This window comes from Pseudopipra pipra, chromosome 6, assembly GCF_036250125.1.
Source record: "Pseudopipra pipra isolate bDixPip1 chromosome 6, bDixPip1.hap1, whole genome shotgun sequence".
Classification (NCBI taxonomy): Eukaryota; Metazoa; Chordata; class Aves; order Passeriformes; family Pipridae; genus Pseudopipra; species Pseudopipra pipra.
In genome coordinates, this window is record NC_087554.1 from 43,015,413 (window position 1) to 43,034,782 (window position 19,370).

Genomic DNA, 19,370 nt, shown 5'->3' on the forward strand with positions numbered 1-19,370 from the left:
CGGCCGGACACTACATTTCCCGGCGTGCCGCGCGGGCCAGACCGTACCGTGTGCGGGGCGGAGGGGGAGCGGCGCGGGGCGCGCGAGTTGAAGTGCCGGCGAGGCGGTAAGTGCCGCTCGGAGCGCCGGCGGAGCGGCCGGAGCGGGGGCGTCCGGGCCCTGCCCGCCCGCACAGCCCGCGCTGCCGCCTCGGCCCGGTTCGGCTCCTCCGCGGGGCCGGGGGCTCCAGGCCCAGCAGCGATTGCCTCCGCGGGCGCGGCCCCGCGGGCAGAGTCCCGGCTGCCGCGGGGCTCGGCAGGGCTGGGGCTGTTCGTGCGAGCGGGAGCGGCGCGGGGCGCGGGCGCTGCTCCGGGAGGCCCGGCCCGGCCCGGGGCGCCTGAAGGAGAACCGAGAGCAGCCGGCGGTCGTGTCCTTCACGGGCACACCCCGGGCGCGGCGGCGGACGCGGCCTGTGCGGGGCTTTGGGCGGCGGTGGGTGCGGGACCCCGCTGCCCTCGGGGCTGTCGGCGCTCTCCGCCGCTCCCCCGGCCTCGGGACAGGGCACGGACAGGGGCAGCTGGCGGCGGGGTCACCTTCGGGTTCCCATAGGGAACCGGCACCGTGCCGGCTGCCCCTGGCGGGAATAGAATCCCGGCTGGAAGGCAAGGGAGCCTCACGTGTGCGAAGTTGTGTGAAAGTCAAACGTGCCACCTCTTAGAGGTGAAAGAAAAGCTGGAGGTGATCCATCAACGCAGGGCTTAATAACGGGAGGCAGTGACATCCCGAGGCGTGTTTCACAGCTGACAGGGTCCTTGAGATACCCCTAGGGGTGTCGTAATGGCTCATTTACCTGGAAAAGGCTCCTCGACACCGTATGCAAAACTGTGAAATACAATTTATTTCTGACAATTTCATTTCTGTACCTTATATTGGAGGGGGTTTAATTATTCCCTTTTTATTAGTACAATGCATTAAGCATGAAAGCAGGAACTTTCTTGCTGAAGGATTCAGTTGCTCTGCCTGTTTATTTGCTACCTAAAGTTCCTATCTTCTGTTTGTGACATACAGCTGGTGGGTATGGCAATAGATGTGATGTCACAAACTGCAAATTATACCTTCAGGTAGAAATAAGATGTAAGAACAGATGGACTTGCATCTTGCTTTCAATAAAATGTTCTTTTAGTAATTGAGAAAGCGAAGGAAAAAATAATGAAAAAGGCGTATTTTGTGTGTTAATAAAATGTCATTGCACCTTTCACTTTTCAAGAAATTAAATTTTACAGAAACGTACAATGAGCAGAAATGGTTTAATTAAAACACATTGCAAAAAGTTATTTTTGAAGGTGATGGAGGATACGAGAGATGTCTGTACAAACGAGATTGGTCCTCCAGGAAAAAGCCCCAAACTTTCTAGAATTCCAGTGAGGCAGGGGGAGGAGGGCAGCTTTCTTTTGGGAAGTGTGTGTTCATTTGGCTGCAGTGAAGGGTCCAGGATTATTTTCTCTTCAGTTTGATCATAGATTCAAAGGAGTCCTGGTCAGTCAGCTACCCATTCTGACAGGGGAAAGAGCTGGGGTGCTGCAGGCAGCTCTGACAGGCACTGACAGAATATGTCTCAGCTTTTCTGCCTCACAGTTACCTAGGCCTTGTAAAGAAAGAAAAGGAAATAATAAAGTTTGGCTAAGGTTTGTGTACAGAGGTCTCTTGTGTTATATTATCTTATTTCGCTGATTGTGTTCTTGTGAACTGTTTTTGAAAGACTTGACCTGTGTCACCACGTGTTTTTTGGTTACAAGGCTTCCAAGAGAAAAAGCAGAAGCCAGACGGACCCTGTTAAAGCTTTGCAATGAGAAGTAGGAAAGTTTCTCAATCAAGTCTAGGAGTGGGAGGATTAGAGGACTCCATCTTGATAGGGTAAGAGCCCGCACTCTGTCAAGGGTGCTCTTGAGAGCTTGCAGTGTAGATGACCGTGCCTTTTGATTTGTGGTACAAGCAGAAAGAATGGTCAACAATATTTTCTGTCCAATACCACCCATGGGAAAAGAAAAACGTACCAAATTTGTTTTTTTTTTTCATGTCTGAATCCTTTAAGGTGACATAAATAATTGTAATATATATGTATATATATATAACATGTAACGAGTTACATGTTTACACTGCTTTATGTACTGCAAACAATGAATGCAGTGATTCAAAGTGCTTAATGTAGGAAATGTGTTCATTCCCCACCCTTGTCTCCCAGGAGAGAAAGTGATTGAGAAGTGTCTCACTTCAGGCCTGTGCTGGGCCTGTGACAGAGCCAGGAATAGGCTGTTAATTCCTGCAGATGTCTGTTGTGCAGGAACTGGCACTTGAATGGGACAGTGATTATGAGAAAAGTCTCGCTGGATTGCTCTGATCAAGTCCCTCATGCCCCACTCTCTGACTGCTAGAGTCACACACAACCTCCTGGCCTATTCCTATACCCCTTGTCAGCAGTGAGGAGCTTTTAGAACTAGCCTGGCAGAGTTTCTAACAAGTTTTGGGTGCTCTTCATGTTGCAAGAGCTCTTTTTAAACCCTGCCTTTTTATGTCTTCTGTTATCCCCTTGCAATCTGCTTATGCTGTGGTATTTTCAAAACTTTTGCATTGAAGAAGGGGCCTATTGCTAGGATCAGAATTGACTTTTGGTGATCTCATGCTGCCTTCTCTCTGTCCACCTGTTGTTTCTCCTTGAAAAGCTTTTGGGACCCTGAAAAAATGTTTTGTTGTGGATGCAGGTCTAGCAGGGAGTTACTTCTGGATTTGTGTCCTGTAGACACTGTTGAGTTTGGAATAGCAACGAATGGCTTACGTTCAGTTGCTGGGTGATTGTTTGAGCTCTTGGCTGGGGGCAGTGCTAGCAGTGCGTCATTAGGAAAGGAGCAATTAAAACTTGGATTGTCAGGTCCTTTGGGGCTGTAGGCATCAGATCACTAAGTTCTTATTAGATGTTACAGTTGCTGTTTTGTGTCTCGGCAGGGTTCAGCAGTCATGGCGCGAAGGGCTTTGAAACTTGCCTCATTGACAGCAGCTGCTTCTGGCATCTATATGTATGGAAACAAATTCCTGGATCCTAATGATTTTGGAATTGTTCGTGTGGGCCGAGCCATTGCCACAGTAAGTTTTACCATAGTAATGTGCAGGAAGATTCCTAGATGGGTAAGGGAATTGAAGTTCACAAGAATTTGCGATTTCTTGCATTCGCTCTGCATTTCTAGTTGGCAGCTGGCTCTGGAAGTCAGAAGGTCCATAGGGAGCTAGCTCTTCAAGTTCTTGACACGGTGGGGAGAAGAGACATGAAAGCACGTAAGGAATAGAGCTGTTGTTTCCACATTTTGGAAAGAAACAAATGGAGCTACTAGACTGCAGAGAGCTGTCTCTGCTTCCCTGGATAGGTTGGGACCTTCAGAGCAAGGGCTCACTTTGGGCCCACGTCTTCATCAGCAACCTTTCAAGGTCAGTCACCCAGTCACCCATCTCCTGCGGCCTTTAACAGTGACTTAGTTCAAACCATCTTCTCTGCATATGCCGCGTTTTAAATTGCAACATTTTGTTTTCAGGATCCTGGTGGTTGTATTGATAAACAATGGTAGCCATTGCCCTATGACCCTTAGTATGAGAGATTTAGAGGGAGAAGGACTGATGTTTTGAGTAAAGTGAGGGTGGGAGATGACATACTTCTGAGGTTGGAGTGGTTTCCAGATTTGTAAAATAAATGCTATTAAAATAAATCTGCCTAGCATTACTGATATTTCTCAGAAAACCTGGGAACGGAGACTGCCAGCCAAATAGGCTTCTGCCTTCTCCTTGGGGATATTCACTGATGAATCTATGAGCAGCCAGGAACATGGAGAGCAGAGACTCTAGAGGGGGTATCAGTCTCCCTGTACCTCAGTTGCATTATACATCTGTCACTTCAGGCCACAGTCTCCATCATTTACAGACCCCCAGTGGTAAGCAGCTGTCTGTCTGCATTTTCTATGACTTCTGAGCACTTCATTAATGAGTTTTACAGGGATTCAGCTCCTGAGGGCAGATGCAATAAGAAACAAGCTCTGTGGGTTGGCTCAGGTGCCATGTGCATGCAGCATCATGAACTATTGTGAAAAATGAATGTTTATTTTGAAAGGGTGAAGGCAGAAATACAAACTGTAATCTTTCCTTCTTACCTAATATGTGCTAAGCCTTGTGCTCTGTCCCTAACCATAAGGCAGCACTGCCAGGTAACAGGGAGCAGCTCTTTCCCTTTTAAAATGCAGAAAATTGAGGCATGGAGAGGGAATACAGTTTATTGTGGCTGGAGGAGAATCTGCTGTTCAGGCTTTTCAGCTCTCCAGTCTGCCCTTGAGTTCTGCCTGCTTGACGAGTGTTTCTCAGTCTTTCTGAAGCCACCGTTTTGTGGCAATCTTTTGTTTAAGACAAAAATAAGTGAGAAGTATGCAGTGATGAAGCTATGCAGTTGGTCTGTGTTTTGAGTGATGGTGAGAGATTACTTTCCTGGTGAATAAAAAGTAGGGGAAAGGAGATTTTCTTTGCTTTAGATGCTGGCAAATCTACAGACATGCTTGACTTTCGCGTTCTCTGCCTTCAGGGAAGCCACAAGTCATTGGCTGTAAAGCGCTTCACTGGCCCTGCTCTTGAGTGCATTAGAGGGTTCTGCACCCATAGCTGTGAGCAGTGACCCCAAAAAAACAAGTTACTAGTGCTCAGGCTTCTGCAGGTGATGGCAGCATGAGTTTAAATCTGTGTGTCTGGGTACTTTTCAAACAAGAACGTTCTGTCTCTCTTTGAATTCTGTGTTTCCTCTGGTGTATACGACTGCGTATGGTTGGGTTGTTTCTGAAAGATTCTTTAGTCCTGCTGTTCCAGTGACCTCTGCCTTCCCAACTTGGGGCCTGCTCCTTGTTGGACAGTCAGAGGTCAGCTGTTGTCTGAGCACAGGCAGCCTGACCCGCTGTCCTTCCTAAACCATGGACCAGGGGAAGCCAGTAAAGCAGACATGTTTACTACTAAGAAGCTCAGCTTAGGGCATACTGTTTTTTTAAATTAAAGATAAGACTCGGTAGCAAACAAGTGATTTTGGGTATTGGATATTGGGGGCATCTACATGGACCTAAAGTATCTGTCCTTCAGTCTAGACCTGTGCAGGCCTCTTACTTGGATGCTTTATTTAGTCATTGGACCATAGCCAGGCAAAAGCAGATTGTAATGAAGAGACTGTGATTCTTAAGAGCTAATAAGTTCAGTAGCAACAGACACAAAAGTTTAAAACCAGCTATGGAATGGCAAAGAAAACAAAACAAAAGAGAAGCCATGAGAACACATGAGGATTAAGAAACTTGACCTGTAACTATGAGACTCCAGAGAGATTTCATCTGAGTTTGATTAGAAAGATTTCAGTTGGCTTGTATTTTAAGTATGCTGGTTCAGTAGTTCTTTGCAGACTCCATATGAAACTTGATGAAGCTCATAGCAGAAAATTTCTTTTTAAGCCTCAGTTTACAGAACTGGCTCTTGGTTATGTATGGATAGACAGCTATTCAGAGGGAACCATGACTTGGTAAGATCTGAGGATAGGTTTAGAAGCAGTGGAAGCATGTGGTGTAGAATTCATTGATACAAAGCGAAGCCCAAGTCTTTGGGACATTTGACACTGGACAGGATACAATATAATTAATCTGGCATTTGTAAAGAGAGGGACTGGTTGACTTTGTAGATCTTTTTGTATCTCCAAGCCTCAGTCTCACACTGCAATGTTAATGACAGCACTCATCGTGGCTGAGAGTGAAGTTCATGGTGTGGGCAGCATCATGCTGCAGAGAGTTTCTGTATTCTGGTGAAATTAGAAACCTGGCAGAGCTGTTGTGCATTTGCCATATTCCTTTGAGAGCATCCCAGTTGTTTTGGTTATGTGGAAGGAACATTCTGTGCAGTAACTGGAATACATCTTAGGCACTGGCAGGGATTTGGCAATGTCAGAGTTGCCTATCATCAGGATCATCATAATATTAATTTAGTGTTTAAGATTATGATGTAATTAGCAACCGTTTAATTAATTCCCTCTTCCTCTGTAATACAGGCCAATCTGTTAGCTGATTCTTTTCAAGTTGGAGGTGATAATTACCCTCGTGGACCAGAGATAAAATAAGAACCAACTCAAGTCTTCATGCAAGGCTGATTTGAACCTCCCTCCACTTCAAAGTTTTCTTTGAGGTTGTGAAGATACTTTGAAAAATTTTTCTTCTGAATTGTCTCTATGTAGCTGTACAGCTCCTGAGTTCACCAGGGGCAAGACAGCCTGAAAAACCAGGAAAAAAAATTGCTGTGCTCAGTTTACAATTTGGAAAACAGGAAACATGAGAAACCTAACCTGCGCAAGAAAGGAGTGTGTTTGTAACTGGTTCCCAGCTTAGTCCCCTCTTGGATGCTTTTCTGAGCTTTTGAGTGTTTCCCTGTTATCAGTTCCACTGGCTTTGTCTCAAAGCAAGTTTGATTCCCTTGCCTCCCTGGTTTTCATGATACATCAGCTGTACTTTATGCCCTTCTTGGGCATGTTTTTGATGAAAGGTGGGGCTAGTATACTGTTCCAGAATGGGATGCTACCCTTTCAACCAGGAGATTTTAGGAAAAATGGCTTTTGATGGAAGTTACGCAAATGGTTCTTCATGGCAAGGATCTTGATGTTCAAATGGCAGGTTAGTGGACAGGCTCCTTCAGGTGTACATTCCTTTCTCTCCCTCCAAACACGACCTGTATGCTTCACTTCCATTCACAGGTGTTTTGACTATGGAGAGAGGAACCTTAGTCATAGGAATTGTGGAATACCCTAGATCTGTTTTCAGAAATCATTGAGGTGCTTAGGAATCTAATTTCATTGTCTGTGTCTAGCTAACAAGCTTTAGCTGGATACTCATATGGTGGTTTTGTAATTGGATATCTGACCCTTTGGCCCTGTGGTCCTCTGTGCAGTTGAATAACCCCAAAAGTACTGGTGCTTGTGCTGAACTGTGAGCTTGTCTTCAGTCATTCTGTTCCCTGCTGAGCCATCTACCCAGAGTGAGGTGGTTAGGCTGGTTGGAGGTGTGAAGATGCAGCGTGGGATAACTGATGGGGCACAAACAGGATCTGCATGGCCTCTGTTACTAGCAACAGACCTTATTGTGGAAGCCCCGGATGGCTGACTGAGAATGGAGTCTGCTGTGCAAGATGCTGTGCAGAGATTAGGAAAATGCTTTTTGCTCCTTGAATAGAAGATAGTATAGGAGTGCCAAGGGTTGCTTATTTTTAATAGCTACATATGAGTGAGGCTCCTGCACCATTTTTTATAAACATTCATTGAAATTGAAATATTTTCATTTAATTTAATAATGAGTCTGTTACCATAGGCTTCACTGTGGAGCCTAAACTTTGAAGCCTAAGATACATACATTCTCCTTAACAGATGTCTTATTGTTTTGATAGCTGCAGAGCTTGCTCAACATTTCTGGTTTCATTTGCAGACGGCAGTTATCACCTATGACTACCTCACCTCTCTTCGAAGTGTCCCATATGGAACAGAGGAGTATGAATTCCTCAAATCACAGGTAGGTAATAGCACTGAACTGTGTTCCTTGGAAACTGCAAGGCACAGGTGTGTTGCCAAAGCCATTGCTGTAAAGCTGTCAGCTTAATAATTCAATATGCTTTCTACCAAATTGTTAACAGCAACATTAGATAACAGCTCCATATTAGATAAGCTTCTTGCAGGACCTGCATTGCCAATGCTGAAGGCCCCTTAGCAAAAGTAGCCCCATGCAACCAGTGCTCACTTATGTCCAGTAGAGATTCAAGTACTTGGTGTGTGGGGTAAGATGCGTTTGGACTCTGCCACTGGTTCGGTGCTGCCCAGACTGGTTATGTGGAGGTCAGTGCTGAGAGTGGCCTGGCAGTGCTTTCTTATCCTGCTTATTGCTTGGTAGTGGCCATAACATGAAAGCTGAGGGATTTAAGTAGGAGGAGTGTGTTGAAAGGGAAATAATAGGGATCAATCAGACTTGCAGATCTCTAAGGAAATGAGAATTGTGTGAAGAAGTGTACATCTCAGTGAAAAACACATTGTTGTGTTTTGATATCAGTAATTAACATTAGCAAATAACATTCTAATGTAATTAACATTAGAAAAAACATTTCTAGTGAGAAGGAAGATAAGCACCCTTGTTGCTCTTCTCAAGTCTTGTGCTGCACCTTTATTCCAGCTTACAGCCCTCTAGTACCTTGAGCTGTGAATGACACCTAGTTTTAGCTGAGTGCATGTGGTGTCTGTAGCCAGGGTTTCTCTGCTATTCCAGCTTCAGGCCTCCTTGGAGTGGGAAATATGGCTTGTGCCAAATTAGGCCAGTCTGCATAGTATGTTTAAATTAAGGTATTTAACCTCATTTTTCTTCTTAATGTGTGTAGGATTTAGGCCACTGATGTGGTCATAATGCATGGAGTGGTGCTCTCCAGGGATTCTCAGACTGGAGGGACTGTAAAGCTGGAAACAGTGTTGGGTAAAGTAGAAATCAGTGACATTGGTCTCCAGTATGGTTTAGTATTCCTCTGGCAGAAAATCCACATCATCTGTATGGTCTTAGTGTATATGGAATAGTTTGCAGAATGGCTTCCTTGAGCTTGTTCTCATCCTCTCCTGCCTGAAGATGCTAAGCTGTTCTGCTGTAGCTCCCCATTCCAGCTGAGAGGCACTGATGCCCTGGAATAAAATGGAGATAGATGTGTGGGAGTCTGGAGCTTCACTGTTCCTCTGCCCATGTCTCTGCCTCTGTTCCTTTGAAATCTGGTTTGCAGAAGGGCTGCTTGTAGCTTTCTTAAGTGATATCCAAGTTATGGAGTTATCAGTGCTGTGGACAGCTTATCATTTGGCAGAGTTTGCAGCAGCCATTGCAAACTCCTGACCTTTTGCTGTGTCTCCCCATAGCTTCATTAACGTCTGTCATGCAGGTTTTGATGGTTCGTCAATCCGTGCCCCAGGCAGCCAGAAAGGGCCCTGTTTCCTGGCCCTGCACAGAGCTGCACCCTCCCTGTTGGCAGCCAACACTAGCTGAGTCAGCCCCTGTGTGTGGCAGAGCCAGTGGCAAGCACAGCATGCCAGCATGGCACAGGACTATGTGGCATGGCCAGCACTAGCCTCTGGCTGCATGAAGGGGCATGACCTGGGAGATAAGAGGAAGTAGGCACAGACATAGCACAAGTTAGTAAAACTTGTTGGCCAGTGGAGGCCTGTCCTGCTGTTGGCAGGTGTTATGGAGTGCCACCACTGAGCTGGCAGTGACAGCACTTCTGGATTCCTCAGCAACATCCCTGTAGAGCTTGTACTAGTGAAGCATCAGTTTGTCATGGGAGATTTTTTTGGGCCTGGACAATTGCACACCAAACCCTTTATCTCAGTGCAGTTCTAAGTGAATGGCAACCACATCTTTACCATCTTGCAGCTCTTTTAACTCTCTGTGGGAGTTTGTGGTCTTATACTAGCTCAGAATCACTTTTAAGAAGTTGCCCCATTGCAATTGGTACTAAAGATTACTAACTGGATGGGACCAAGAAGATGTGAATTCCCCTCCCAAGTAAGTGTTGTGTATTAAGGATACTTATCCAGATGTTGCTCCTACTAACTTCTGCCCTGGATAGTTCTCTGTTGCTGTCAACCATTCATCATACTCTCTTTGCTTTCTGTCTTTCCAGTGGGGCCAGTTTAACGTCCTCTTCATAAACTGAGAGTTTGGAATTTTCTTTTAAGCATATGTATGAATTGGCTGCTGATTTCCAGAATCAGTTTTGGTGCTGTGCTAGAAGAGAGATTCTGTGAGGCAGGGGGTGTGTGTGTGTGTGTGTGTGTGTGATAGGGTGGCCAGGGACTGCACATAGTGCCAAAAGGTCTGAATGCGGCTGCTGTGCCTCTGTCTCCGGTGAGGCGATGCAGCTCCATATGTGTCTGAGATGGGAGTTTGCAGCTGGGAGTGGCAAAACTCTTTTTTTCTGTGGATCTCCTCCTGGTACTCAGTAGATACTGCTGCGTGCTACTCCAGTGCAAATAATGCTTAACTTGCTCTCCATGGATTCCCAGCAAGCCATTAAATTGGAGTCTGTAAATTACCCATGGCCTCAGATGAGAGACGGGAAGCTTCAGTGGCAGCACCAGTCTCTCAACCTATTGGGGCCAAACAGGGACATAGTCATTAGGAAGCAATTAAATGCAAAACAGATTAAGAAGAAAATGGGTTCCCCATGGACTTTTAGCCAGGTTCCTGATTAGCTCCAAGGAATTATCTTCAGTCTTACTATATCTTTCTGTCCCTCATGGACCACATTCGATGCTAATAGTCTCAGCCCCTCAGTTCTCAGCACTTTTTTATGGCCAGCAGATTGGGGGTGTTTTACTGTTTACCATAAGGCAGGGAGCAGTTGATGGGAATTCACCATGTGTCCTGAGGTTGGTTCTCCTGTCAACCAGGAGATAAAAGAATCCAGTTAGCTGATGGCACTCACAGCCTTTCCTCAGCAACAGCCAAGAGAAAAAAATGTCTTCTCTTTTCCATTCCTGTGTGTTGCAGGAATGAATGTGCTTAAGTGCTCAGGCTTTATGTCCTTCCCAGTGGTTGCTTCATCTCACCACTGGTGGCTGGACCACATAGGAAACTTGATCTTTCTCCTAAGTTAAAGATCCTTCCTGGGGTATGTGCCCTTTTCCTGCATGTGATGATAATGCCAGTGTACTGATGTGGCAGTGGTAGCTGTGGTTGGCCCCAAGACATCTTATGTCTGTAGGTCTAGTGTCAGGAACATTAGGAGAGATATGAACTTTCTTCAGTTCATGTCTGTTTCATTAAATGATTCTGGACATCTTTGCCACATGTAAGCTTGGGCATTTCTTTTAATTTCTGCCCCTGCTTGCACTGAGTCAGAGGAGAAAGGAGGGCAGCCTGCTCCATGCCATTTCCTTAACTATTGCTTTCTCAGTAAATGATTTTGTTTTGTAGAAGGCTACATTTCTCAGATGTTCTTCTGCGTCCTTGAGTGTTGGCTTTTCTGAGTGTTTCTCTACCCAGTCTCAAGTCAGGCTACCTTGTGACACTTCCAGGATGCCTCTCATCGTAGCATCTGGATGTCTTGGCTGACGCCTCCTACATTGCTGGCATCAATTTCTGTTGATTCTGCTATCAGTCAGGAGGTGTGTCACAACGTGCAGTTTGCTTAAGGGATTCTGAGTTGTTGTCAATGTAGTAACAGGATTGCAATGAGTCAGTTGTCTTGCAGATTTTGGCACAAGTGGCCACAGTTGAAAATCTTGAGCAGGGCATTTTTGTGTCATTTTCTTCTGTAAGACAAAAGGTTACTGCTTTGAGTGTGGATACAGGTGGGGATTTTTTAATGGAGAGAAGATAGCAAGGAGAAAAAGGATCTGTGATCAAAGTGTCTCATGAGACAGTGGGAATCCATTCTTGAATTAACTGTTGGCTACAGAATTGCTTTGTCAGGGAAAAGCCATTTGGGGAAGTTAATTAAATATCCTCCTTTCGAGAGCAGAATGAGGATGTTCTCCTCATTCAAACTTAAGGTTATCAGGCTGTCAGTACCTGGGCAAATATTTGTAAAGCATAACCTTGTGCCATCATTATACAGATACAATTTCTTGTTCCTTGGAGGCTATTCCTGGCATTTGTTATGTTTTCTTCTCACAGTGGAGTGGGTGTTTTGAGAATGAGTTTTGTCTCACAGTGAAGTTGCCCAAGTGATGGATCCTGGAAAGAACAGAAGTGGGTATACATGTGTGTGTTTTTCAGAAATAATCTACAGTTTCTGAATAGTTCAAACCAAGGAAATAGCCTGTGTCTTTGGACTTCCCTCATGATTCAGTAACACTGTGTGCCTTAAATAGTAAGTGATGTCCTAAAATAGTTTCTTCCTGATGGAGGTGGACTGCATCTGCAGAGAGAAGTCGCCAGGAACTCTCCATGGCATTCCTTCAAAAAGGCAGCTTTGAATGGGGACTGTGGGCTATTCTACACCACAGCCAGTGTGTGCAGTGGTGGCTCTCATTGCTTGTTTCAGCCGGTGGTGAACCGAGGTGAGAAGCAAATAGACTTCCCTATGAGACATGGAATAACCATTAGGTGGCAGTGACTTTCTGTCACCAAACTAAATGGAACCAGTAATAGAGAGGTGAAGAGCTTCAGAGCCCATCCACAGTCCCTGAGCTGATCATGTTTGGTTGCCCTATTATGTGCTCCCCAGGATGTCTCTTCATCTAAAAGGCATGGTCAACACTAATGCCGTCTAAAAAAGCTACTAGCAGGGCCAGCTGGTGGCTTGATTACTCTACATTTTGAGCACTGCTGTCTAGCAAACTTCCTGCCAACACATAAAGCACAAAAGCTTTGCACTGAAAACACATAACAAGCTGTAAAATAAGTCTTATAATTATACGACACTTCCTTTTCCTCCTTGTGCTTTCTAGAGTGGTGTCAGCTGAACGCTCTGGCCACAGCATCACTAGGTTTTAATTTTGTAGCATTAGGAAGGTCCTTTTTTTTTCTGGGATGTGTGCTATGAAACAAGATGTTCTTCAGTCATCTGCAGTGATTTATTCAGAGAAATGGGCCATCTACTGTGACATTTTTGGAGGAGGAAGAAGGAGAGAAGTGAGGGAAAAGAGGCAGTGCCTCATTTATTGTACCTTTTTTCCTGGCTGTGCACTCTTGTCCCTGAAGTGCTTTGCTCCAGGAGCATGAGTGTGAGTTGACAGGCACACCGCATGGCTGAGCTGTCTCCCTCAGCTCCCCAGCAGGAGTGACACTGTGTGCCTTGGGAGCTTTTAGCCATCTCTCCTCCAGGTGGGGCTATCCCTTTTTATTTGAATCCCCGAGGACCTCATCACTTTGCTTCCTTACAGCTACCGAAGAAGTACACAGTAGCCAGAGGAGTATCTGAAGAGTATCCCACCCGGTGCAGTGAGGAAACCATTAGGAAGCCCTTGAAGAATGCACTGCTGCAAGGAATTTGCATCATAAGAAACATTATAAAAGGACAAATGGGAAGTGGAGAAATAATCATGTTTTATTTAATGTTTGGACGTCGCCTTGAGTCCCAATGTGAAATAAACAAAAACGAATACTCAGCAGTACAAAGTGAAGAGGTATGGCAAGAGTTGGTATCTTCTCTGAAGAGCTCATGTTTGATTTGCCTAGATTTCCACCCTAGATGTGAGCGGTGCCAATGGATGCAAACATAGGACTTCTCAGAGGCTTGAAGGTCTGTGTAAAGAGGAAAGGAAACAAAAAGCAGAAATTGCTTAGGGATGCCACTGTGACTTAAGGCTGATCCCACTGACTTTGGATGAGGCCCTAATTTGGGATATTTTCTTATTAAGGACTGTGTAGCCTTGAACTACTGGCCAGTTTATATGGTTGTTGGGGGCCACCTGTAAAATCAGCAGAGCTGACAGGTAGTCAATACTTTAACCTATTTTAAGAACAGGAAGACACCTGGCTTGAGAATAGAAATAATCTTACCTGAGACTAGGAAAAATAGATACCTGAAAATGTCTTTTGGGGATAGAGACATATCAGTACTTGCAATGTCAAACTGGACTTCTCAAGTGTTGTTTTATTTGCCCTTTGAGTCCTTAATAAGATCCATATTGTGGATTCTGTTCCCTTTCCTAAGGTTGTTGTAGTCAGCTTGCAATGAAACACCATCTTGAAGGACCCGAAATTAGGAGCACAGAGATATAAAACCAGGAGTGAAGAGAGTAGTGTGGTGTGCAAAAGGTATTTCATGTATCAGGCCAGATTGGAACTTCAGAGCAGGACTGAATGCTGTAGATTTACTCTGCTAAACCAGTGACCTTATCACATTCTCCCCAAAGTATATCTGATAAAAGGATGTGCTGGAGGGTAGCTCACAATTATCTTACCTGTCAAGCTAGTGTCTTCATTTAGTCAGTTAAGTCAGTGGTGAGGGAGTTGCTGTGATGGGTGGTGTCTTGCAAACACTCCTCTGGACTTGGCAATGTGGGAAGTGTCTTAGTGAGTTCCAGGCAAACTCTTTTACGTATGCGGGGGCTACCCTGTTTGCATACTTGAGGGAAAGGTGTCTCTGAATGGAACTCTGCTGTATTCTTCCATCTGGTGCCTCAGAACCAGGCAGGCTGAGGAAGCCCTGGGGACTAGGTTCCTCTTGAGCTGGAGCAGTTGCTGATTTAGTCTAGGAACAACCAAAAAGTAATGTTCAGTACTAGGTTTTAAAGCTAGCCCTTGCTTTATTTACTAGGGTGTTCAGGTGTCCTGCCTAGAAATCTCCGTTTCTGTGCATCTGGACAGACACATCTGTGCCTGTAGACATGTGCCACTGTGTTTGGGTAGGAATACTTCTGATAAAGTAGCCACCTCTGAGACAGACTCAAAGGTTCAAAGATGGCTTTAGAAGAGTCAATCCAAGATAGTAATCACATTCACTGCTAGACTAGTTAAGCCTATTTTTGGTCCCATACAGCTGGCTTGAGGTGTCTTTATTTTTCTTGGTGTTTTGCTTACTTGTATCTTTTTTGGCTTGAGAGCTCCGTTTTGGTGGCTGCACATTGTGCTGATGGTGCACCATTCAGAGCAGCTTGCTGCTCCTTCCTCTGCAGCAGCATCATCTTGGCAGGCCTGACACCAGTAACAACTTGTTTTTGTCCATGTACTGAGTCGATGTGACGTGGGAGGGGCCCACAGTGAGCAGATAAACATAGTGACAAGGGTGGTCTTTATACAGCCTCCACTCTGTTCCTAGCTCCACTTTAACAATGAATATATGTGCATGTGAGCCTGCACATATATGTACCTACCCAGTGTTTTATGAAGTGCCTCCTGCCAAGCCTGGGTGCATTTACTATCTTGCTAGTTTTGCTGAATTTAGAGGTAAATTCACTGAAAAGGTCACTAGCAGAATTGCTTTTCAAAAAAACCCCCATCTCCTAAAATGTCTTTACGGCCCCTGCAGTCTCTGTTTGAAAATGTACTCATTTTGAGTAGCCTGTGAACTCTGTTACTGTGCAGCCTGTTTGTTATTGTAGGGTTCCTCTGAACACAAGTTGTTTATTACAGAATTGCTGAAGGGCAGCAGGCTTTATTTATCATAGGACTGTTGTGTGAAGAGAAGTAGGGAAGATATGCTTTCCTCCCTTGGGCCCTTTCCTTTGCATTCACAGTCAGGCAACACAGCTGGGCATTTCCAGAGCCCAGCAGGAGCTGTTTAATCTCTGCAGTGCTCTGGTATCACCTGTTCTGTCTCTCCTCTTCCTCTCCAGGACAACTTTCCTGCTTCTATTTCTTGCAGCAAGCTGAGGTTTTGCTGTGGCAATCTGAATTGGGAGTTATTCCCTGCCAATATACAGAGTGGTGATCCTTGACAGGGGAATGTTATTCAATTGAAATGATGGCTCTTGAGTGATGGGGAGTGAGGAAACAGTAAGGCCATTACCCAGAACCTCGCTTTCCTCACCCTGAGCAGGTGCTTGTCTGGGGCTGTGTGCTTGAAGATGAGGTGGCTGCAACTTCATGCATGTAAGGGGCTCCCAGAAGCTGGTACTGCTTGTCTCCCTGACTGGCAAGGTTAGATCCACTGCAACTTTCCTTGACTTCCACTCTCCCCAAAGGCTGCAGGCTAGGGATTGAATCTGTATCAGGAGTGAGGATGATGTTTAATTCTTTTAAACCTGTGTTTTGATTTTAGGGTAGCGAGTGCTTGGTAATGTGGTTGAGGACTGAGCAAAATAGATGCAGAAGCAGCTTCACGTGTGCATCTCTCCTGGTGTATCCCCATCTGAACTCACACAGTTTCCCACACTTGCCCTGCACAGCTGACCTCTGTTCACTTGCGCTGCCATCCTCTACCAGGCCTGAATCAGCTTCCTGCTTCCTCCAGCTCTGCCCTTACCTCTCCCCACTGGTGCCTCAGCCCTGGCTACCACTTCCCTGACCCCCCGCCATGCTGCTGGCAGACTGGATACAGGTTTACCCCACCTGGCCTTGCATTCCTTAGTGATTTATGTGGGAAAGATTTGCCAGGATCTTAATTTTCTGAGAGAACTAAGACCCAGGTGCCAAACCCAGGCAGGACAGCTCTCAGGCTGTGGTTTTGCACACTTGTGTCAATGACAGCCAAGACAGCAGGTTTCCCCTTCCTATTCCCTTTCTGGAATAGGATTCCTAGATCTGGCAGAGCTTGGTACTCGTCTGAGGAGGTGAGCTCCAGTGAATGCCTTAGCTTCATTCCTGGAAATCTCACACCAGAAACAGTCAGATGTCAGGTCCCATAACATGCTGAAATCCAATGAGCTCACAACCCAAGGAACTCTTCCATTTACAAACAGCCAAGAAACCCATTGTATTTCATATTAGTTTGGATAGTATGGAAAGACTAATACAGACATGAATTTTATTTGAAGGATACTAAATTTAAATAAAGCAACAAGAAAGAAGTCAAGCTCTGTCCTGTTGCAAAATCTTTGAAATGGTGGGATATATGTGTAGGCAATAAAGGAAAGTTCCTTTAAATAGTGCTCACTGCTTAAAATTGTTGGACATATGTGTAGTAAATTAAAGAAGCAGCATCGTATCAATAAGACCATTTCCTCACATGACCCCCATCCCAATGGCAGATGCCCCTCCTTCCACCTGCATTGCTCAACAAATTTCATCTCAAGAGGGGAAATGAATTCTCAGTTGCAACATGCCTAGTAATTAACCGCACTGTAATTCTGATGTGCAGTGCTGTCACCCACCATCGGGTGGGAGTGGAAAAGGCACTGCATTTTGTTGATGGTTGAACATTTGTTTTCCCCATCAATTTGACACCAGAGGTAATTGCCATTCCTGAAATATTCTCTCACTACTGTTACAAAGCAACTGTTCGGGACAAACTAATTATGAAGAATCTCGTTATGACAGATTAATAGGCCAACAGAGGAGATTTCTTTTTCTTCTTTTAGGCAAATGAACAGTAAAATCTAGCAGCTCCCATACAACTGCTAGAAACACATGCTTCTCTGTAAGCCAACATATTTTTTTGGAGATGGGAGATTTGCAAAAGTAGGACTAGAGTATAGAATGGATTTCCAAGCATGCTTTTATTGAGCTTTTGGTTTCCCAATATTATGTCCCAAAATGAGCTTGAGTCTGGGCATTGCCGTATGGAGGGGAGGTTTTCATGGTTAGTATCGGACCAGTGTCTTCTCTCTGCATCATGGTTGAGCAGTGTCATGAAGGCTTGGAAGTGAGGAATGCTGGACTTGTGGATTTTATGGATTTTAGAACAAGACACAAAATCATTATCTCGACTGCTTTATTGCCACTAAGGGTTCTCTCTATCAGGGAGGTCAAATGTGATGTGCCGGTTGAGTTCCAAGTGGCCAGTGATGTTCCACCTGCTCGTGTCCCCCTGGAAGTTGCAGACTACCTACTCCAAGTTATTCTTGTGGGGTGCTTTCTGGGAACTGTTGTGGTGTGGCCCAAAGGTGGCTGCCTTCCTACAGTAGAGGGGATTGAGGCACCTTGCCTCCCCATGACTGAAGCATTCTGTCAATGCTGAGAGGAGGAAGACTTTGTATTTCTCATTACTGTGTTTAGAAGCTCACCCAAGGTATGTGTAATCGGGACAGCAATCCATGTAGACTTGGTAACTGTGCTTTCAAAGAGGCACTATATCTCTATATGAGGTACGTATCTCATAGCCAACTGGCTACTATGGGATGCTAGTGAATGCCAGGTGTTGATAAGCAAACAGTTAAGAAGGAGCCAATTTTAGGCTTCAGAATAGGCATAATGTAGATTTAAAGAAGCTCCTGGATGAGGCCTGTTCATGTTGCCAGCTTTGCCTTGATGTCTCACTCAAGTCACTCATCAAAGGCAGTAGTCACTCATCAAAGGATCTCTGTAGTTAGGACTGAGTTCCGTCTTACCATCTCCAGCCAAGTGCTTGTCCCTGCAGCACTTTGTCCCTGTCCAGAAAAGGAGCCAATCTTCAGTGGTAATCAATGCACAGCTCCCTTCCGTGCCATGATCTCCTTAATGAGAGAACAGTGAAGCTCCACTCTTTTCCAGAGACCATATCAAGACCATGTTTACCCCATTTTCCATCTTCTCCTGCCTGTTGACATCAACTCCCAGTTTCACTGTGACTTCATTCTTTTTCATGGGATCTCTGTCTCTCTGTGTGAAATATGTAAATGCTTTAATATTAAGTATTTGAGGCTAGAAGTCATAGATAGCATTGGTTTCAGATTACTAGCATCTGATTTAATTTCTTTGCTTTATATCCATCTTGTGTTGTGCTAATTCTCTGTGGTCCTTTTTGGCATGCAAATTTTGTCTTTGGGAATATACACAGTGCTGATTGTACTTTGCCAGCAAGGTCTGATTCTTTGGAGGATCTTTGTCAGTATTATTGTTCTGTCAGGTTTTGCACCAATTGCCTTCTGTCTTGAGTTAACTGTTTGCCTTCTAGCCAAGGCTAGACATTAGCCATCTTTGACTAGCCTGTCAAAGGAGATTGCCTCTTGCCTGTTATCTCCAGTGCAGTGTCATCTTTGTTTTTTCATGTCCAATATTAGCCTCTTGTACTATATTCTCCCCATTCTGCAAAGCAGTGTTAACTTTTGCTTATGCCAGATTCAGACTGAAACATCTGGATTCCTAGATGGTGCTTTCTTTTTAAAATTGTGGTAAATGCTGCCCAATATGCATCTTTCTCCCCACTAAAGTTGTAAGTTAGCAGTGATGGACTAGGCTTCCCTTACCCTGCCCTTTGGGGTACTTGCACAGGAGAGCTGTGGTAATAAACATCTTTTAAATCAAGAAAAGCCACCCTAGATTTTTACTCGATAAAGCGCCTTTCCTGATGTTTGTAGTTGCTTCTCTGGAAGGATGGAGGATAAACGTAGGGATGTCCCTTCACAGGCAATAGTGCGGAAATCTATTCTATAATGTTGTAGACTGAACCACTCTTAAATATTGACCAGAAACACTGATCCTGGATGAGATCAGTTACCTGCAGGTGGAGGCTTTCTGCTCCTTTTCTTCTTGTCTGTATGCACAGCTCCCCATATACTGGTAAAGTTTTCTGTTGCACCCAATTCCTTGTAAATAAAGTAATGACTGACAGTGAGTCTACAGGTGGAAGGACACTGTTTCCTTAAAATCAGAGTGTGACAAGACATCCAACAGCTTTACTGACTATTTTACTTTAGGTTCTTATATTTGGCATTTACAAATGTAGCATCCCTGCCTCATGGATGCTCATTCATCTCTAAGATGAGAGGGAAAACTCAACAACTGGCAATGGTAAGGGCAAAATGT

At 44.9% G+C, this 19,370-nt stretch overlaps 1 protein-coding gene across 9 annotated transcripts in view; it reads left to right on the forward strand.

The window, feature by feature from the left end:
* Positions 1-19,370, forward strand: part of ADCK1 (aarF domain containing kinase 1) — a 79,845-nt gene continuing 60,475 nt past the window's right edge. For 3 of the 9 annotated variants that reach the window (XM_064658832.1, XM_064658834.1, XM_064658835.1), the window contains exons 1-3: positions 2-106; positions 2,980-3,117; positions 7,500-7,583. In XM_064658832.1, the coding sequence (XP_064514902.1) occupies positions 2,992-3,117; positions 7,500-7,583 (210 nt within the window). In that variant the 5' untranslated portion in view covers positions 2-106; positions 2,980-2,991. Of the gene's footprint in view, positions 107-1,775; positions 1,894-2,979; positions 3,118-3,307; positions 3,457-7,499; positions 7,584-12,925; positions 13,169-19,370 lie in introns of those variants that run through there. The other 6 variants (XM_064658828.1, XM_064658830.1, XM_064658829.1 and 3 more) reach the window with 5 other exon arrangements.